General features: G+C 48.1%; 1 protein-coding gene across 5 annotated transcripts in view; it reads right to left on the minus strand.

Annotated features, from left to right (window-relative positions):
• The window catches only part of FNDC3A (fibronectin type III domain containing 3A), a 3,436,199-nt gene that overhangs the window by 2,829,990 nt on the left and 583,785 nt on the right, over positions 1-22,424 (minus strand). For all 5 annotated transcript variants that reach the window (XM_069639023.1, XM_069639022.1, XM_069639027.1 and 2 more), the window contains one exon: positions 900-976. In XM_069639023.1, the coding sequence (XP_069495124.1) occupies positions 900-976 (77 nt within the window). The remainder of the gene's footprint in view (positions 1-899; positions 977-22,424) is intronic.

A 22,424-nucleotide genomic window follows, 5' to 3' on the forward strand; every position in this document is an offset into this window, starting at 1 on the left:
GTCTTGTATCCAGAAATCCTATGGTAACCTACTTTCTTTCTATCTTTCCAAAGGAAAACCATCAAAACAACTAAGACCTATGTTGGGGAATTTCCCATTGAAAGGGATGGCAGGTAGCTTCTAGCTCCTACCCCTTTTGGACTCACTACCAAGGCCCTTGCCTAGGTTCACAGTTCCAGTTTGTACAGTTCAGGTACTGCTGAAATGCCATCCCAGGCTTCAGCCCAGTCTCTCTCTTTCTTGTCAAAAGTATTAGTCTCACAGTCTCTTTCCCTTTTAGGGGAAGACTGTCGTCTTTCTTGTTTCCTCAATCTGTATTTCTCCAAGCTGCTTATTCCAAACTCTGGAGCTTTGCTCTTTCTTGTTACACACTCTGGGGTTCTTTACTCTTTCCCACTCTGGGGCTCTACTACTTCTGAATAGCCACTCTCTAGGTTCTCTTCTTTCTTTCCCCACTTTGGGGCTTGTTGCATTCTCTCCTTCCACTCTGTCGTACTATCTCTCTACCCAGCCATACCTCCTCTGGCCCTTCCGGGTCAGTTGAACTCCACTGGCTTCTTCCAACTTTGCTTCTGATTGGTTCTTTAATGCATGCTGCACCAGTGGCCCGTTCAGTTTTATTCTCACCAAAGGTCGATGAGTGCAGTTAAGCCCACTTTTTTCTGTAAAAATCCCAAATAAACACCCTTGAAGAGGACTTCCCGTGCCAGAGTGGTCTTTTGAAGTGACACCACGTCACAACATCCAATCTAAAATTGAACATTTCTGCAACTGTTATTTTGAATTGGGTAAACCTAACTGTTACTCCTGCTGGTATTCTAAATCAAATTTATCACAACAATCAAGGTTTATTTATTTGAAATGCAATAGATGAAATAAAAATGGTGTGCATACAGTACCTGTGGAGCATATCCTGGAGGCACATATATGGGAGGCACAGAACCGTTGGGTGACATCAGTGGAACCTGAGCAGGACCTACAGTGGTGATAAAAGGTTACAATTCACTGATGTTTTCCACTTCAGAAATGTTGGTACAATACAGTAAAAGACAGCCATGTAAATGTGCAGTACTAAATGTGACCAGGCCCGAGCACAAGCCCTGTTAGGCAAAAGGGGGTGCCCACTCCCAAACAACTTGCAGTGCCAGTGCGAGTTTGTACAAGCTCTTGCCCTCCCCAGTTTACCTGTGATGATGGTGGTGTCCCTGCTACAGGAAAACACTGAAACGGAAGACAACGGGCAGCAGCAGAAGGAAGACACCACACAGTAGCGGTCCACACTTTTCCACAGGATGCGGCAAGCAGCATAACACCATGCGCAAGAGAAGAACAAGTTACATACCCGTGGTAAGGTTCTTTCAAATGGATTTTTCTCCCACGTATTCTTCTGACATATACATTTCCAGGTTTAGCTGCTTAAGAAAAAGATTTCAGCAGGGGGCGCTGCGCGTCGATGCCTGTTGACTCCATGTCTCTTGAGGGCCTCCATCTCGATGTCGACGTCATCACTGGTATATATAGCGCGTGCATCGACCGTTGGCTTCAGTTCTGTTTTTATGCGTACTTTGAATATTCTTTTTGGGTGTACCTTACGTAAGACAGTGTTTCACCCTGAAAGAACGTAAACTGCAAAAACAATTAAATTCTACTGCGGGGTAAGTTAAAAAGGGGTAATGAGGAATACGTGGGTGGATCATCCAATCGAAAGAACATTAGCACATAGTAAGTAACTTGTTCTTCGAATAGAGTGTGTCCTCCCACATATTCCTCATCTTTTGATAGACTTCTAAAGCAGTGCTGCGTTTTTGGAGGAGGAGTTCCTTTTTGGCTTGTGTGTACCGAATGTAACACTGCCTTCCCAAATCCGCCTTCCCAAATCTGCCTTTCCGGCCTGAGGAAGAGTCTAGACAGTAATGCTTTGTAAATGTGTGAGCGAAGGACCATGTGGTCACTGCACAAATATTGGGACTCCTCTCTGTAAAGCAATGGAAGTAGCCATGCCCATGGTGGAACGAGCCCTTAGACGGTCAGGAGGATCTTTTCCAGCTAATCTGTAGCATTCATAAAATCCTAAAAGAATTTTTTGTGACCGACAAACCCAATTTATGGCAAAAGGTTGATCATCCTGTCTTGACTCCCAGAAATGTATAAGCTAAGTGCACGCCTTAGGTCAAGCCTGTGTAATCTCTCCTCTTCCTCCCCAAGGTGAGGTGAGGGTTAAAAAGACGGTAGTATAATTTTCTGAGTTAAATGAAAATCAGACAACATTTTTGGTAAAAAAGTGGGTTTAACATCAAGGACCAGAACATTGTGTAAGGAGGTTTGCAAGACAAGGCTTGACGTTCACTCACCCTAAGGGCTGATGTAAGAGCAACCAAAAGAATTGTCTTCAGGTTTAGCAACCTTAAAGGACAGGAATGAATAGGTTTGAAAGGAGTATACATTAGAAATTTCAAAACTAAGTTGAGATCCCAAGCCAGGACTTGAAAGGGGATTGGAGGGAACCCATTCGTCAATCCCTTCAGAAATTGTATCACTAGTGGCATTTTGAAGAAAGATACCTCTTCAGAGGAGCGCTGAAAAATAGACATTGCTGCCAGATACCCTTTAATTGCGCCAACCTGGAGCCCTAGATCAGCTACTTTTAACAATAAAGATAAAACCATCGGTGTGCTGCATGTAAAAGGGTCCACATTCTTGTCCCCGCACCAGCTGCAGAACTTGTTCCATCGGCAGCGTACAAGAATTTTGTTGCTGGCCGTCTGGCCGAAAGCCAAATCCCCATTACGTCCCAATCCTTATATCTCAACCTCTCAGAAACCGTGCGTGAAGGTAGATTGTCTTGACCTCTGGATGGAGAACCCAACCCTCCTCTTGCGAGAGAAGGTCCTCTCTTTGTGGAAGACGTATTGGAGGACAGATGGACATGTCCAGAAGGTCTGGGTACCATGTCCTCCTGGCCCAACAAGGTCCAATTAGGATTATGGATTTCCCAAACTTTCTCAACCTCCTGATTACGTGAGGAATGAAGGGGACTGGAGGAAACGCGTATGGGAGTGGAAACTCCCAGTACACTATGAACGCATCCCCTAAAGCTCCTCTTGGGGGAAATTCCCTTAGTGTTACAGCTCGCACTTCCGGTTGACACCAGTCGCTAACAGATCCACTTGAGGGGTTCCCCAAAGGGCGAAGATCTCTTGAAGGACTTCCTCGGCTAGTTCCTACTCGTGGAAGACTGTGCTCTGCCTGCTCATATCATCCATTACCGTGTTCTCCTCTTGGTGAACTGCCGATAGGGAGATTCCTTCTTGAATTGCCCAGAACCAGAGTTGCATTGCCTCTCTGCATAGTGGTACTGACCCTACGTCTCCTCTCTTGTTGAGGAAGTACATGGCCACTGTGCTGTCCGTCATTATCAGGACATTCTTTCCCCGTACAGAGGGCAGAAAGGTCTTGAGCGCTAGTCTAATTGCCCTCAGCTCCAAAAGGTTGATGTGTAGTTTGGACTGAGATGGAGACCAACGACAGCTGATTGTTAGACGGTTGGCGTGTACTCCCCACCCCGTGAGTGAGGCGTCTGTAACTACTGTAATCTCCGGCCATGGTTGCCAAAAAGGTTCTCCCTTCAGAATGTTGTCCCTGCAGGCTCACCACAGAAGATCCTCTGAAACTCTGCTCAGAACCTGATGAAGGTCTGTCATCCTACCTGAGAATTGGGTCCACTGATTCCTCAGAGGCCATTGGAGAGATCTCATTCTCAGACGAGCCTCTGACACCACAAAAATGCAGGATGCCATGAGGTTGCACAACCTTAGAAAGTCAAAGGCCGGAAGACAGAGGGCCCTCTGGAATTTGGCAACCATCTGCAGAATGTGTTGAGCCCTCACCTCGGGTGGCAAGGTTTTTCCCGAGGAAACATCCAAGACTGCTCCTATGAACTGGAGTCTTTGTGATGGTATCATATGGGACTCCTTGTGATTGAGGGAGAAGCTCATTCTGTGTAGAGAGTGGCAGGTGATGCTGAGACGTTCTAGGGCATGTTCGGGAGATCTAGCCCTGATCAGCCAATCGTCCAGGTAGGGGTAGACTTTAATCCCCCCCACCCCTTTCTCCTGAGACACGCTGCCCCCACTGCCATTAACTTAGTGAACACCCTAGGGCGGAGGTAAGCCCAAAAGGCACAATTTGAAACTGATAATGAGAACCGCCAACGTTGAACCTCATGTACTTCCTATGCTTGAGATGGAGAAGCATATGAAAGTAAGCATCCTGAAGGTCCAATGACACCATCCAATCCAGGAGCTGGAGGGTCTGAAGGAACTGAGAAAGCGTGACCATCTTCAACTTGTCCTTCCTAAGGAACTTGTTCAAGTCTCTTAAATCCAAGATGGGTCTCAATCCTCTGTCCTTCCCGGGGATTAGGAAGTAAGTGGAGTACCAACCTTTGTTCCTCTCCGCTACAGGTACCGGTTCTAAAGCCCCTTAACTCCAGCAGGGTCAACATTTCCTGAACAAGGAGAGGATCTGAAAGAGTTGCTCCCAGGTGGATGATCATGAGGCCTTTTTTGAAAGGGAAGGCAGTAACCCTGGGCTACGGTTTCCAATGCCCATGCATCTGAAGGAATACCCCGCCATTCTTGCAGATGCTGTGAGAGTCTGCCTGCCATCAGGGTCTTATGGGTTAAGGCCTCAGAGAGGTTTTGAGGTGGCTGATGCAGCGGCTGAGGGTAAAGCAGCCGTTGCCTGGGCGGTTTTAGCACCTTGCCCGGTCCACCACAGGGGAATCTTCTCTGACCTCTTTGACTCGCCAGTCCTAGCGCTCTTCCAGCTGAGGAATAAAAGCAAAAGGACCTCCAAGTTGCTCCACGGAGCGAGTTTGCGGTTGTATGATTGCAGCACCAAAGGATTTGGCTGCCGCTTTGGAGGTCTGCAGCTTCTCAAGTCTCTCGTCAGCGTTCTGCCAAATAAATGTGTGCCGTCAAAGGGCATGTTAAGAAGTCTTGATTGTACATCCGGAGCAAATCCAGACTTTATTAAACAAGCAAATCTGCACATTACTGTGCTAGTCACCATAGCTCTGCTGATACTGTCCACAAAGTCTAGACTAGTCTGAAGGGACTCGCACATGACATCCTTCCCATTCTTAACAATATTCAAAAAACCATCTCTTTCTTCCCTGTCTGGGATATGTTCAGCCGCCATTGCTATGCATTCCCATAGGGTAAACGTAAAGTTAGCCAGGGCATTTGCTGACTTAAGGGCCATACTCCCAGCAGAAAAGACTTTCTTTGCCATGGCATCATAGCGTTTGTCATCTCTGTCTGGGGGAATGTAGGGTATGCAGCTTGTTTTGATGTAGATGTGGCGGCATGTACCACTAGGGTTTCTGGAGTGGGAGGTTTGCCGAGATAAAAGGGGTCACTACTTGAAGTCCTGTATTTGCTTGTCAATTTTATTTTTATTTATGGCTGGAATTAATTCTGGCGTCTGCCAGTTGGCATTGACCCACCTTTGTAAAGCTACATGGAAGGGAAGAATAGGGTCGTCCTGGAGTCCCTTATCTAAAATATCTGATAGATCATCCTGCTCAAAGGGGGGGGGGGGCGGAGGTGAATCTGCTGGGCTCCTGTCCAAGATCCTGAATTGATCCTAAAACGGTGCATACAGGCATAACCTTACTCAACTGAGCGCAGCCCTCGGTGGATGAACCCCTTCCCCGCCTCCCGGAGTGCCTCCGGACGAAAATCGGACAAGAACAGCCGCAGTGGTGGCTGTCTCGGGAGGTCTCCCTGCGCCCAACAAAATGGCGCTGTCCGCCTCCTCAGATGTCTGAGAGGAGGAGAACCCGGCGATCCCAACCACGGACCTCTGAGAGACTGCCAGCGCTGGATTTGTCTCTGAGCCCGCTCTGCGGGACTACCTTACGGCGTGCCAACGCCAACAAGCCCTGAGTGTCCCGGGCCTGCGGCACACAAAGCATGGCCCTCCAACGGGGCCAACTCGACCCTCCCCAAGCCGCAGAATCGCCCGGAGGTGCGCCCGCACCAGCCCGCTGGAAGGGGCACCATTGTGCCGCACGAAGCGATCCAAGCGAGGCAGACCCCTGGTGGGTTGAAGAGGAGGTTAGAGTCCCGCAAAACCCCAAATAGAAGAACCTCCAAGCCGCGGATGAGAACTGCAGCGCTGCACTGCAACCCGGAGTTCGGCGGCAGTAACAGGCTGCAGACGCAAGAGCCCGCGCAGAGTCCTGCTGTGAGAGGATACGCCGGACCGCAGGTACAGGGAACCTTTACTCGCAGCCACGGGTGGGTGCAGGGCGGCAGGACCAGCAATCAGTAACCGCAAAAATCAGATCCCTGCTGGCGCCCCCACTCTGCGGTCCGGCTCTTCATTTATGATTGTGGATAATAGGAGGCAGCAAGGGAGCATATAAATCAGTGTGTAGTGTGGGTCTCCTTGCTGAGACCCTACACCCGCGAGGGTGGGCCACCACCCTCTCTCGCCTCCTGCCACACCACCAGAACTCTCAGCAGACCCAGGAGGTCACCTTGGAGCGGATCAAGCACCATAAGGCGCACACCCACAGGAGCAAACGCTCAGCTGAAAGCAAAGCCACCCAAGAGTGCGCCAGGTACAACAATAGCACACCCCATGTAGACAAGCAAAGACCCTACTGGCCACTGAAGTCGTGCGGGGAGGCCCAGAACACCTCTACCAACATATGCCTGACCAGAGTCCTTGACCATTGGACGCCCTCCCGTAAACGTCTGGACAACCGGCACATGCAGTTCGGAGGAGAGCGGGAACAGTGGGCGCTCTATCAACCGATCACACAATAGTCACCCTGCCCAGGCTACCACGAACCATTGCATCACCGGAATAGCCCAGTGAGGGCAGCCCACTTTCGCTGTCACAGTCTTACTGAAATAGCCAGTCAGCCTGCTTGCCTGATCAGCACCCACTTCAGTCGACTGGAAACACAGACATGCGCGGACCTTTCAGTCTAACTTAGGCTGAACAGCAGCAACCCATCACGAGAACAGTAGAAGCGCGGTTAAGCGGATGCAAGTTCCTACGCCATCACTTGTGGGGAGCAGACCCGCACACAACCCACAACCTGGGGACTCACCATCCGTCACACACCACGGCAACAGCACCGCAAACTCAAGTGGACATGTCCCCTTCCAAAAACAAAGCCAAACCATCAATAATGGAGTCCTTCTCTGCAGTTAAACGTAAACAGCAGTAACAACCAGAAACCCCAACACAACAGGAGCAGCTCTCCAACACAGATAAGACTAAAGACGACCAGGTACTGCAAGCCATTGCAGCACTCAGATCGTTTATTGACACCAAAATACATGATGTCAAATCCGACATGCAGCTGATGCGCCAGGATGCTCACAACCTAGCGGAGAGGGTGTCGACCACGGAAGCTGGTCTACAAGAAACCGCCGAGACCACGTCAGATCTGAAAGCCAGAGTCCAAGAACTAGAGAAAAGAGTGGCGCACCTTGAGGCACGGTCGGAAGATGCGGAGGGGCATGCTCGCCGCAACAATGTTCACATTTTAGGAATTCCGGAGTACATGGAGGGCCCAAACCCAACCGACGTCGTAGAAACTATGCTGTTGCAAGAGTTCAGAGCCGGCAACCTATCCCAGGGATCTGAGTGGAGCGGGCCCACAGGCCTCTGTGAAAAACGTGACCCCCCCCCACCTGGATCACACCCACGCCCGATCGCAAAACTCCTGAACTTTCGAGACAGGGAAATTATACTCAGGTACTCCAGAGAAGGAAGGGAGATCAAGCGTGGTGACTCTAAGATTGCCATTTACCCGGATTACACGTCATTGGTGCAACGAGCCAGGAACTCTTTTGTGCCAGTAAAAGCGAGGCTCTGAAAACAACCTCAAATACATGTTACTTTACCCATCTCACCTTAAGGTGCTCTACAAAGGGAAGGTGATTTTTCTAGAAACACCCGAGGCAGCCAAAACAACCGAGCGGGAGATGATGAACCCATTACTTGAACGAGAAGGGACCAGGGAGGCGGGAAAATGGGGGCACATCAAAATGCATGTTACCCAAGAAGTTGCAACAGCAGCCTACCGCGACCTACTACCACTGCACTGTTAACTTAACCTTAAGCCGACTGAGCCACAAGTTAAGTGGGCCCACACCCACCCCACAGAAAGTTCAGTGCAGGCCAGTTGCCAGCACTTTCCTCGTGCCAAATGGCTTGGACAGGATCAGATGGCCGGGGGGCACCTGAGCACCACGCCTCCACGGTGGCTGCTGGGAGCAGTTGTTTATTGTTATTGTTTGTTTTTCCACCCCCAATGGCAGGGGTTAGGATAGTTGCAGGATCTCCAGAAGATATTGAGTGCGGTGCGGGAGGGTGGGTGTCAGCAGTCCCATTAGGAATGAATCCCACCAACCAGGCTACCAGGGGGTATCATAAAGTAGTTTCTCAGAGAAATGATGAGGGCGGTAGGCGGCTGACCTTGTAATGGGTTTCAATATCAATATGGCAGTGCAAGTCACAGTGTTAACCTGGAATGTCTGGGGTTTGGGCACCTACCTCCGTAGGTACAGAATAAAATCATACCTAAACAAAAAACGGGTAGGGATAGCCCTACTATAAGAGACTCATCTGACGGGCGAGGCCACGACCAACTTAAAGGAGCGCTGGGGAGGCCATGGGTTCGGAGCGGGCTATTCCAAATTTGCACGAGGGGTGTTCACGTGGATTAGCCCCCAGATTCCCTTCAAATTGCTCAAAGAAGAATCAGACCCAGAGGGACGGTATGTGATAGTGCGGGGATACATAGAACAGGTAGAGGTGTGCCTACTGAACTCCTACTTCCCCAACTGTAACATCCTAGCCCACTTAGAGCTACTGTACACCAAGGTAACTCACCATAGGAACAGCTTTTTCATCGGGGGTGGGAGGGCTTTAACTGTGTCCATGACCTAGATCTGAACAGATCTGCTCCTCCCCTAAATCGTGCTGCAGCAACCTCCACCGCGCTGAACTCAGCCCTGGAAAGGCTAGACCTGGCAGATGTCTGGCGAGAATCACATCCAGGGAGGTGGGGCTACTCCTATTACTCATCCCGACACAATCTCTACACCAGGATAGAATACATACTCAGTGGCAGGGAATGTCTTGTTCACATAGACTAAGCACAATATTTGGGGCGATCCATATCTGACCACTCGCCATTACAGGTACAATGGAATGTAACGGGCCCCATACCCCCATCCCGCTGTGGAGAATGCCGACTGAGGCCCTGAAAGATCCGGCATTCAAAAGCGACCTCAAGGACTCTTTAGAGAAATATGTTGAGGAAAACAAGGGCAGTGTGGAGAGAGTGGGTACAGTGTGGGAGGCCCTTAAAGTAGTAATTTGGGGGGAGGTCATTGCAAAAACCGGTGGTATCAGGAAACTATTGCGTGATGAACTAGAACGGTGTGAAGATTAAATCAAAAAAGTGGAGTCCACCTTCCCTAGCACACACCAGGACGAGGAGACATTACGTCAGCTACGAGGTAAATGCAGCGAGCCATGGGGCTGATTGGCCAAGTTCGATTACACGGCCAGAACTACCAGGGCACACACAGAGGCCGACAGACCAGGCCGCCTCTTGGCCTGGCTCTGCAAAAAGGAGCATCCCAAACACCTTACGAACTCATTAAAGGGGGTAGATGGCACCCTACTCCAGACACAGCAGGACATCAATGACAAGTTCAAATCTTTTTACACCCAACTTTATTCACACAACACCCCCATCCTGCGAGAGAAAATCCTAGACACACTAGAGGGAATCGTTCTACCTAAATTGACACCCATACAAAGAGATGCCCTAGACGCAGAAATCACGGTTGAAAATATCACAGAGGCCATAAAATCTTTAGCCACCGCCAAAACCCCGGACACCGACGGGTTGCCCCCAGAGTTTTACAAAACCTACGAATTATCACTCACACCATTACTACTCAAGGTATTTCAGGAAGCAAACGAATTAGGGTCCCTGCCCGAGAGCATGAGGGAAACACTCATTATCCAGATGCTCAAACCCAGAAAACCAGCTGATGAGTGTGACTCCTATCGCCCACTTGCAATGCTTAATTATGATGTTAAGATATTGACCACGATTCTGGCTTCCAGGCTCTCTAGACCGATTGGTGGGTTAGTGCATAACTACCAAAATGGCTTCACACCCGGCCGCAACACCACAGCAAATCTTCGCAGGCTCCAGCACATTATAGCCCAGACCGACCAGCTTGAGGGCTCTTATGCGCTATTATCGTTAGATGCCATAAAGACGTTCAATTCCATCTATTGGGAATGGTTATTAGCCACGCTTGAGAAATTTGGGTTTGGGGCTGGCTTTATTAGGTGGGTGAAAATCCTATACACTAATCCCAAAGCAATGGTGAAGTCTGGCAGACTTGTGTCATCGATATGGGACATTCGCAGGGGTACTAGACAGGGCTGCCCACTGTCCCCTATGCTGTATATATTGGGTCTGGAACCAATTGCAAACTACTTTAGGAAGCAATTCTTCAATGCCGGCTTTCGGCTGGGTGGGGAGTATCACATAATATCACTCTATGCTGACGATGTACTCCTCTACGTTAGAGACCCCCATTTAAATGTGCCCTGCATACTGGAGGTTCTAGACAATTTTTCTGCTGTCTCAGGCCTACGGTTTAGTAGGCGAAAATCTTGCCTTGTCCCGTTAGCAGGCCTTAAGGTTGTGAATATGGAGTATTTTCCTGAGGTTGGAGTTCAGTGGCAACCGACCTCATTCAGGTACCTGGGCGTCACTGTGATGCATTCCCCAGAATTGATGCACATAACACTGGAGCCGCACTGAAGGCCTTGCGCAAGTCAATTGGCTTCTGGTATAAGCTTCCCTTGTCAGTAATGGGCAGGGCGTCAATTATCAAAATGATAATCCTCCCCAGATTTCTTTACCACTTTCATAACGTCTACTATTACATTAAATCCTCATTCTTTCGCTTACTCAAAACTATTTTAAGGGGTTTTCTGTGAGGGTCCAGCAGGTTTAGGTTAGCGTTGTCCACACTTACATTACCTAACAGCGCAGGCAGCATACTACTCCCAGATTTGGAACAGTATTACCTGGCCGCACAACTAAGTTTTGTGGCCCGATGGTCGTCAGATGACATCACAGCAGAAACCGTACTACTTCAACATCTAATTAGTCTCCTACACTTGAAAGAACTTATCTGGGCTCCACAAATATGCTTAAGTAATGCACCCATCTTGGTGGTCCTAGGTCGGCAAATATATCTTAGAACCAGGGTACTACTACACCTAAAACACTCATACTCCCCTGAGGTCTCGATGATTTCAGACTTATGCAAATCCAGCACTGATCTGGCACATATCAGATTCTGGGAAAGGAATGGGGTCTACACATGGGGAGAGTTGTACGACAAAGGCATCTTCAAGGACTTTACATCACTCCAGGTGGCAGACGGTATGCCGTGCGGGCAATTCTTATGGTACCAGCGAGCCAGGTGGATTGCACGTATAAAGTGGGGTGAATGGCCTGAAGAGCCTGGGGAACATCCTCTTCTGACACTACTGTACAACCTGGGAGACCGCCGGGGACTGATTTCCCAGATATACTGCCAACTCATGGACAGACCTAACCCCCACAGCGCTGACCTAAAAACCAGAAGGGAACGAGATATAGGACAGGAGATCACAGATACAGAATGGGAGAGGGCTTTAGTGTTCCCAGTGAAGTATCCAGAAATGCCAGGTTTAGGCTGATACAACTTAACGTGCTATATCGCACATATATGACTGTTAGGCAGAAACCTGTGCAGTTCCCTTAGGGACCACTGCAAAAAGTTTAAGACTACAGGTGTTAGCAGTAAACCCAATTGGTAGCAGTCTGCACCACCCAGATTTACCTGGTAGCTGTGGCTGAGCAGTCAGACTTCTCTCAAGAAGAGTTAGGCAGTATATAGAGTATACACAATAGGGCTAAAAATACAGTAGCACAAGCAAACACTGACCAGAGCTTTGGTATAAAAGTATATAATTATTTATTTAAAAACACACTTGTAAAAATACACTGGCACTAATATGTCAAGCAAGTTCAAACACAGTCACTAGAAGTATAAACATCTCTCTAATTAATTATTTGACAAGTCTAGGTTAAGACACCACTTATTGAGCAAAACAGAGGTGATCGCGTAACCATAGATGGCACTCCAATAATTTGTTTAAAAAGGGAGAGAAAAGGCAGAATAGGAAAATCACACAGTACCAACACCTTTAAGAAACCACAGCAAGTCAAGAAAGGCAGGGTCTACTGTAGAGCAAAAAGTTCATAGGCCAGGCCCACTCTTGGAGAGAGCAGGCCGGAATGTGCCAACATCACACAGTGGAAATGCACTCAAAGTCTTTGCAGAAAAGTCAAAAGAGGTTGGATCAAGTTAGAAAGGTAATGTTAACAGGTCCGAGGTCACCCCAGGATCGAGAGTCAAGGATTTACGGGACACCTTGGACAGTCTGTTGCAAGGGAGACCAGGCGGGACACAGTACCTGAAATGGTGAGAAAGTTCCAGCGGGGGCAGTTGTTCCTGGCAGCGGATTCAGGTCGGAGCTTCGTCCAGGGGAAGAGATGATCTCGAAGTGGAGGAAAGCTGGAGGTCGTTGAACTGCCAGGGAAGAAACCAGCCGCAGAGTTTCTCGGTTAAAAGGTACTACTCTTTTATTCGCGGTAGTGGTGAAGCTTGGCTATCCGGCCGCCGGGGTGCTTGGCATGGGCGATCGGACCACAAGACGATCCAGGAAGGCGAACTGGTTGGTCCCACCAGCTCAAAGGGAAGAAGACTCTCCTGGAAGAAGATCTCCTCGGTTGTCGGGAAAGTGGTGAGTTTCGTACAGCAGGGCTCCACCGGTGGTGTCGTCGTTGTAGATGGCTCAGCTTCTCCCCTCTTCGGATTCTTTAGGTCCTGTGGTGACTTCTGAAGTTCCAGTCCCCAAAGCCCTGCTTTTATGCAGAAAACCCCCCATTCATCAGCCTAGCTGTCACTCAAACATGCTAAGTGGTGAGCCTAGCGGCTCACCACTGGGCCAATCACACAAGAGTGCGACTTGAGTTGCCAAGGGAACTCAGTCCAGGGTGCCTAATCCCCCTCCCACACATCCTGTTGACCACAGACAGAGTGGCACCATTTAGAGGGCTTCTATGGAGAAGCCCACCAAAAAGTGGAACAAAGGGCTCGACTTGGGTTAGAGTTTCAGAGGCGAACACATACACCATTTTAAAACCGAGTCCTGGCAAAAAGACCCAACCGGGGAATAAATATTAAATAAATAACCAGGCGGTATCTTTAACATTGCACCAAAAAGTGGTGCGTTTAAAATGAATGGGAAAATCCCATAGGAAATATTCCGGTGGAATATTTTGCGTTGTATCCACTGCCATCTGCCAGAAACTCGACAAGGGGGGACTGGACAGTGCCCCCTTGGAAAACAGACCCAGGGGCAATCAGATTACCCCTACCAGTACTTCCACAATATGATGGTTTGTACTGGTTCTGTTCACAATTTGAGACTAGTAAAGCCAATGGTGACTTTACATGCCCTGGGAGACAGTAGTCAGTCCCAGGGTATGGGTCTATGTTTGGGGGTCACTATGACACCCCTGTGTTACTGCACTGAGGGTGCTGTGTAACACACATACCAAAAATACATGAAGCCCTATGGATTAAAGGACCCCATAGCCCATAAAACACATTACATAGTCAAAGGACATTCTCAAATCATGCCTAAGAGTGGGAGAAAAAGAGTCTCACTCTTAGCAGGAGAAAAAAATAAACCCCAAAAATCCAGCAAAGCTGCTCGGGGACTCACTAGGTTTGGGAAATTAGCCTTAACAGAGAATTCTCCCTAACAATGACTCCACACAGAACAGCCCAGTTCAGCAAGCAGGCCCCCCACAGATGTATGTGGTGTAAATTGGATAATACAGACCTATGGTACATGTTCTGGAGATGCCCCAGGGTACGCCACCTCTGGGCTTAAGTGGAGCAAATGCATGATCAGATAAGACTGGTCTCCCAAAGAATGCCTGTTGGACACTAACCCTCGTCTGGCCAAGATAAAACATGTAACAAAACTCATGGACATGGCCTGTGTGCTAACAAAAAAGACTATCGCAATGGCCTGGAAGCGGGCGAACTGCCCACAATACTTAACATGGCACCGGAAAATGAAACGGTGGGTGGAAGCAGAAACACAGGCCTGGGAGGATGGAGTCCCCGGGTCCCCAGACGACGCAAGCATGGTGCTGGAAGCATGGAAAACCCTAACACACGATTTGTTCCACCCCTCGGACGATAAACCGCCTTGAGTAAATAATCCTGCGGATCACCAATGCCCCATCCTCAGGATAGTCCACCTGGGTGGGGCAGCATGTGGACCATTCACGCTTTTCCACCTGCCTCCTCTCTCCCATCCCCTCACCCCCTGGCACCCTACCTGGGCCCTCCAGACGCCCACCGCACCTAACTAGCTAGATCAAAAGCTACACACCGGAGAACAATGCTGTTTAATTGTACTGTTTGGTTATATGTTGTGTTCAAATGTTATAATTGGTATGCAATTCAGACACGATGATATGATTGCTACACTAAGAAATGCCAATAAACAAATTTAAAAATAAAAATCATCCTGATCAAAATGTGCTGCAGGTCTACTCCATCCTAGATATCCAATAACTATAACTCTAGACATTAATTGTCTATACGACCCATCAGCATGGTCTGAGGGATCAGGTCTTCCAAATTCAGTTTCAGGAGATGAGTCTATCTGACTTGTAGTTTGTAGAGTCTCATATAGATCTTTCATCCTTGACTTCTGATATCAGTGCCTCTGGAAGGGTTGTGCATCATCAGATGAAGGCTCATGCTCCTCATATATAGAAGAAAGTGACTTAAAAAAATTCCTTTTATGGTAGTGGGAGAAAAGAATCCATATTTTTTTTTTAACCGCCGATGATTTTGTCACTTCCATCGATGACTGCGACGAAGTCTTCGACAATGTCGAGGGCTTCGATAATTGTGGTGTCGAAGATTTTTTCAACAAGGGTGTCGTCTCTTTCGACATCGAAAGAGTATCTTCTCGACTCGATCGAACCTTCGAAGGCTCTCGAGGAGTTCCCTCCTGAACACCCGGGCTCGAGGGCGCACAGGGCATGACTTTTCTTCGAAGGGGTTGAGGCAGCATTCTCGAAGACCTGAAGCATTTTCAGTTTCAATCCCTGCCAGTCAGAAGGTGAGGACGATTTTGTCGGGCAAGTAGCTTGCTCAGGGGAGGAACTCAATGACAAAGATGGCGACCTGTGGCGCCTTTTCTTCATACGTTGTGAAGACGAGTGTTGAGACCCACTACTAAATTTAGATCGTCTTTTAGCTTTCTTCCGATGAGGAGAGTCACTCCTCCACTCATTAGAGGATTGCTTTTTTTTGACAGTCGTCGAAAGCAATTTATATGACCTACCGGCAGCTAATTCCCCTTTATGTTCTTCCATCAAAAGGCAGGATCCACACTCTGATGTTTTATGATCGGATCCCAAACACCACAGACATACCCGATGGGGGTCTGTAAGGCACATCTTTGCCCCGCAGTCGTGACATTTCCTAAACCCCCGATTTGGGAGTCGATGATGCCAATGAAGATGCCATTTTTCGCAAAATAACAGCAGGTTTCACAAAGGAACCGAAGCGTGCCGATCTTCCAAAGCAACAGCTCTTGCGGAAAAACAGAACTGAAGCCAACGGTCGCTGCATGCGCTATATATACTAGTGATGACGTAGATATTGAGACAGAGGCTCTCGAGGGACACAGAGTTGACAGGCATCAATGCGCAGCGCCCCCTGCTGAAAATGTTTTCTGAAGCAGCTAAAGCTGGATATGGATATATGAAACGATGAGGAATAAGTGGGAGTACACAATCCATTTGAAATGGACACCACAGAAACTATGAGTCTGCGCGGCATCCAGAAAGAGAGGCCTAATTAAAGAAACTCTGAGGAGCCCACCAGAAGGCCTTATTCAACCGGGACTCCAGTCCCTCAGAAAGGCTTTTACTTTCTTTGCAAGCGGTGCTGCCAGAAAAGCGGGCGGTCTTACATGCCCTTTTTGAAGCCTACCTAAGCACTTCCCGTGCCACACCCGCTTGAAGCAAGTAAGTGATTGGATAGTCTCCAATCCTGGGAGGCATTGGGGTATTTAAGGATGTGCAAGTGAATTGTGCAGTGTGGGTTAGTTGAGTGAGGACAGAGGTGATGGACGACGTCAGAGATGAGAGGGAGTGAAAGGCGTGCAGAGGATATTGGTGAGGGGGGCCTGTGGAGTGTGTGTTTGGGAGTAAGGAGTGTGTGGAATAGCAATAAAGTAGAAAGTAATAGTTATGAAATTTGTCATTTATAATGCGCCTGTATACAAGTGTTTCTACGCACGACAAGACAAGGTAGGGTAGACAGAGGGACGACAAACCAAACGATCTTACTAGGCCTTATGTCATTCAGATCGTACAAGTCAGGGGGGAGAGGGAGAGGAGAAGTGCCAGGGGGAGAGAAGGGGGGGGGGAGTGCAATCAGGGCAGCACAGCACAGCTCTAAGTAAGTGCAGCCAGGGCAGCGAGGCTCTGGGTAAGTGCAAGGTGGCAGGGGAACTCTAGGGTTACAGATACAGCCCCAAGTGCGCAGTAGGCCCGGAGGCAGTACAGGGGCTACGGGTCATGGAGGAGCCTGTTGCCCATTGAGGTTCTGAGGGTAGCCAGGCAACTAGTTAGCGCAGCTAACAGTTAGGTCAGGAGGGAAGGGAGAGCGAGAAAGCAAAAGCGAAAAGCTGAGCTGAGTTTGAGCTGCTTCCAGAACCTCAGGTGGTCCGGCTCAAGTTTAAGGAGGGCAGGGAGGCAATTCCAGAGGTAGGCACCTGCAGAGGAGAGATCTACCATCCACTCTCTGCCTGGAGAAGCATCTGATCCTCAGAGAGTTGGAGGTGCCTGAGTCAAGGGATCGAGAAGGAAGATGTTTAGGAAGAAAGAGTTGGATGTAGTGCATGCAGAGGGTCTTGAACTTGAGCCTTGCAGCCAGCAGGAGCTGGTGGACAGATTTCAGGGCTGGAGAGATACAATCCCTGGGCTTAAGGTCAAGTACAAGTCTCGCAGTCCTGTTCTGAATTAGTTGCAGAGAGTAGAGGAATGCAGATTAAGAGGCTGTTGCATTAGTCCAGCCTAGAGAGAATCAGGTCTCTGGAGACCGTAAACTTCTGGGGGAAAGTGATAAAAGGAAGACTACCTCTGAGGAGGTGCAGCTGGTAGTGGGACTTATTAGGGAGGTCTGTGATGTGAGGAGAGAAGGAGAGAGTTGAGTCGAAGAGGGCACCAAGGTTTTTGCGTCACAGAAAGGCATAGGAAGAGGGCCGAAGAAGGGCAGCCAGAGTGAAAGCGGGAGCAGGGATCCCAATGAGAAGGATCTCAGTCTTACTGGAATTAAGCCAGAGATCATTGGATGCGCACCATTCCTGAATCGCGGATAGACAATCGGAAATGAACGATAGAGGAGGCTGAAGGAGAGCAGAGTGTCATTTGCATAACACTGAAAGTTAGAGGAGAAGGAGATGGAGGTGGGCCAAAGGGGCCACATAGACATTGAAAAGCCAGGGTGAGAGGTTAAAGAATGGTGGTGGTTAGAAAGGGCACAATTTGGACGTGGGAGGGTCGGTCCAGGAGGATGGAGGTCAAATAAGCCAGAGCCTGATCCGTAATGGCCAGGTTTTCACAGAGACGATTGATCAGGATGGCTTGATTGACTATGTCGAAAGCAGATGAAAGATCAAGGAGGATGAGGACAGAAGGAAGGCTAGAGTCGAGATTAGTGAGCAAATCTTCACGAGTGTTCAAGAGAGCAATTTACATTGCTCTGGCTGCTCTGAAGGCAAGCTGATTATCATGGAGACAACCGGAAGATTCAATGTGGAGAGTAAGCTGGGCGATGGCCAGCTTTTCCAGAGGTTTGCCCAGGAAAGAAGTGATAGAGATTGGGTGGTAGTTTGCCGGACAGGAAAGATCAGCTGAAGGTTTTTTCAGGAGGAGGTGCACAAGTGAGTGCTTTAGGGGGAAGGGAGGTTTCAGTGGCAAAAGAGTGATTGGAGAAATTGGCCAGGGCTGGAGCGAGGGTGACAATGTGGTCCTTGATGGTTCTGGAGGAGCAGGGGAGAACCTGCTTGGACGATACTTTCTTAGATCGGACTTGTCTAGAAACATTGTAGTTGTGTGATTGAAGAGAAAGTGGAGAAAGGAGGTGGAGAGGCAGCCAGAGGGGGGGGGCCGAGAGAGGGAGAGGAAGAGTCGAGAGAGGACAGGATGTCCTGAGTTTTAGTGATGAAGTGAGAAGCCAGAGCCGTGCATAGGGACTTGGTGGGAACAGGAGAGGTGGACAATTCAGTAGGACTGGCCAGCTCCTTACAGATTTTGAAGAGTTCGGCTGTGTTGTTAGAGGCTGCAGAGACGCATGCTTGGATGTGGGCTCTCTTCTTGGACAGGACAGAGAGTCTGTAGTGCCTTTGGAGCAGGCGGCAGGCCAGTTTGTCAGAGGATGCACTCAATGCCCTCCACTTCTTCGCAGCCACCCTACACTTGCGTTTCATGGTGGCGAGGTCGGAATCATACCAAGAGTTGCACTTGGAGGTAGGCTTCAGGCGGATTCTCATGACAGCGGCAAGGACATGCAGAGTGTTAGTGATAGAAAGATGCAGGTTAGAGAGACAGAGTGTCACAGAGATTTCAGAAGAGCCCTGAGGAGGGATTAGAAGCCTCAGGTGGATGTTGAGGTCTCTGAAAAGGAGGAGTTGAGAGCTAGAGGCAAGGGGAGAAGAGGAGAGGTCAGCCCACTGAGAAGAAGAGGGAGACCTGGCCAGGCGGCCTGTAGATGGTGGCCACAGTCAGAGTCCAGGAGAGAGAGAGAAAGCCTGCAGACAAGGCATTCATACAGGATGAGTAGGCCTGCACAGGAATGACAGAAGCAGGAATCCACTCCGGAAAGATCAGAGCTACTCCACCTCCAGGACGGTTGGTTCTGAGTTCGGAGAGGATCTTGTAGCCATTAGGGAGGAAAGTGTCAAAACTTGTGACAGAGCTGGCCATGAAGCATGTCTGGTTGAGAGTGAAGACATCCAGGTCCAATTCTTCAAAGAGGTGGAAGATGTCAGAGGAGTGTTTGACAGCAGAGCGAGAGGTGAGAGTAGCTACATGGAGCAGGTTACGACATTTGAAAGACTTCTGTGGAGGGGTACATATAGTGGCCCGAGAGTGGGCAGAGGAGGAAGAAGGAGATGGCGGAGTAGCCAGAGAGGATGAGGAGGGTGCCACGAGGTGGCAGAAGAAGGAGGTGGCCGAGGAGCCAGAAGGGTGCTGGTAGGTGTAGCAGGAGAAGGAAGGAAGTTGGGAGTGGTGGGAGTAGCAGGAGGTGGCAGTTGGTAGTAATGAATGGTAGTGAGTGGTAGGGACAGTACTGGAAGTGACAGTAGTGGGAAAGAGTTGGTGGCACTAAGTAGTGGTAGTAGGAGGAGGAGTACGAACTGCAGGGAGGTAGTTGTGGTAGCATGGAAGAAGTGGAAACAGAGTGGCAGTAGAAGGTGGAGTTTCAGTGAGGAGGAAGGAAGGAGATAGTAGCATAGGTATTGGTAGTAGAGTGGCAGTTGGAAATAGAGAAATAAAGAGAGTGGTAACATCTACGGGTGGAGGTAGGAAGGTGAAGTGTGAGAGCACAGGGATAGTATTATGGCAGGAGGGGAACATCCTGGGGCGCAGTGCACAAAAGAATCAGGAGAAACTGCGTGTGCAAGGAGAACAAGTAGAACTCGGTGGAAGGAAACACCAACCCATATCTCCCACAGAGTATTAAGCGGGACAAGGGGTTTGCGGGTTTTGATTGTCGGAAGCGGCTCGTTGTGGTGAGGCTTGACAATCTTTTGCTTGTGTCGTAGGATGTTGCGAGTGGAAACAAAAGGGGGGGCGTCCTACCACATAAATTTACATCAAACAATTCCTGCATTCCTTATTTACTGCAGAAGTAAACTCCATTTGACATACTAAGTATCAACAAGTTTGTGAACTCATAATTAAACGAGAAATAAGTACACATAGAATAATGAAATTGACTTTTAGGCTGCTTACTTCAACTAAAATGCCAAGAACGAAGAATGAAGTGAATTCAATCACTCATAACATTTAATAGTTTTATATGAACAACACATGCCCGCTTATTTTGCAAACATAATCAAATAGAAACAAACCAAAAATGGATTGAAAAACATAATAAATTAGTCACCATATCGATTTGGAATAACATAACATAAAAAACTGAACAATTGTTTCATAAATTGTCATTAAAGAAACACAGAAAAAACGTGAAATCGTAGCTGATAAACCAGAGTGGTTTTTTACAGATACCAATACATTGTACCTGCTATTTTCAAGGTATACTAGGTATTCGGTGGGAAGTAACCAAGTCTATAGCCCTACGTCTAGATGTTAATCAAAAGATAAATGGGGACAGGCTGTTGAAATCCAGATGGTAGGTGGTCCCAGGACGTTTCGGCGGCAAGCGCCTTTTTCAAGGGTAATGACCCAGTCTCCCTATGGGGAAGAACGATATGTAAAGAGTATAAATGTCGTGTTGTGCAGCAAAATTGATCTTAGTATATCATAAAAACAATATATTTTTCTAAAAAACAATTATGTTAAAAAAATGTGGGAGTGCAAATAGTACAGTACCCCACCAAAACCCAAAAAGTGTTCCAAACAAAAACTAACCTGCAAGGGACAGAGTTGACGGTAGGGATTCAAGTTCCTTTACCATGTAGGTGGAATAAAGCTCTGTAGCCAATGTGAATATGGCTTGTATTGTCTTCAAGTGCTATGCCTAATTGTAGAGAGAAGATAAACCCATATATATATGGTAAGTACTAGTGCTTCAAAAAACAAAAATTAAAAACAAGCGCTTAAATTAGCGCGAATAAAATTACCTGATTATGAAGATGTAGTTCAAAAACCAGGCTCTGTGCAAGGGACACTCTTATAAATTTTCTGCAGAGCGTTAATGAATTAATATGCTGGAAGTGGCGAACACACGTAATATAACTCCAGCGTGGTGGGAGAATTCTAAACGAGGAAGAAAAGGAAACATCCATGTGCCTGCGGCCAAAGAATATCAAAACGCCCTGTCTGGTACGTTGTCAAAAACAAAATGGTCAGGAAATTAAATTACCTGTGAGTAGACAAAGCTCGGCAGCCTAAGTAGTGCTGCGAGACTATCCGAATGTCTTTCTCATTCAGCGGCGTGCCGGCAGCAAATGCCTCGTTGTGGCCAGATTCAGTGGGGTTTGAAAATCGGCTGTATACATAAACAATGATCAACGCGCATGCGCATAGAACAGCCAGACGGTAATGCGCATGTGTCGCAAAAAGGCATGTTAAACTCTGCGCATGCGTAAAGATAATAATCGTAATGCGGCCAAAGGAAATGCGATGGACGCCTAGTAACCATGGAAACTGAATAACGTCACTCTTATTGAACCGTATCATGACGGGAAACATTATCTAAGCTAAAAAGCTAATAGTTGGAAGCGTGTATGACACAGACATCGGTCATACACGTAGGGGCACAGAAGAGCCCTAATGTTAGTGCCCTAGATATTCGAGCGCTATATGTATGCTGTAGACAGTAATACTCATTGATAATAATACCTTGGAGGGAACGAGACAGGGATTTATTCAAAGTGCCATTTTACTGCATCGCGGATGCCAGGGAGTCAAACGTGCAAAATGGCAGTGGACCAGTCCTTAAATAATTCAGAGGAGCTGTTATAACTGATGAATAGATGTCCACACATTGGAGGGCTTGAAAAGAAAGTCAAAGTGAAGTGGTCTAATACTCAGCTAAATGTCATGGGTACCATTTCATTAAGGCCTCTGGTGGTGGTTTGTAATTTAAAAATCCACCATGCCTCTTTATGATTAAGGGCATTGGTGGTATTAGTGTTGTTAAGGATAACATCTACAACCCACCATCTCATATCATCTACACCATGTTGATGTTCGATGTAGTGAGAGACCAGTGGTGCTGTTTGTGTTCTGCAACGGATGCGAGACCTGTGTTCCCCTATTCGTTTATGCACTGGTCGTTTTGTTTGACCCACATACCGCATTTGGCATGGGCATTCAATGATGTAAATCACATTAGCAGTTTTACAATTGGAAAAGTGTTTTATTTTCCAGTCTCGTTTCCCAATCTTAAAAGATGTGGTTTTCCTCGTTAACTTACACACATTGCAAGATCCGCAAGGGTGGTGGCCTG

This window comes from Ambystoma mexicanum, chromosome 7q, assembly GCF_040938575.1.
Source record: "Ambystoma mexicanum isolate Mex_15411 chromosome 7q, UKY_AmexF1_1, whole genome shotgun sequence".
In the NCBI taxonomy this organism is placed as follows: domain Eukaryota; kingdom Metazoa; phylum Chordata; class Amphibia; order Caudata; family Ambystomatidae; genus Ambystoma; species Ambystoma mexicanum.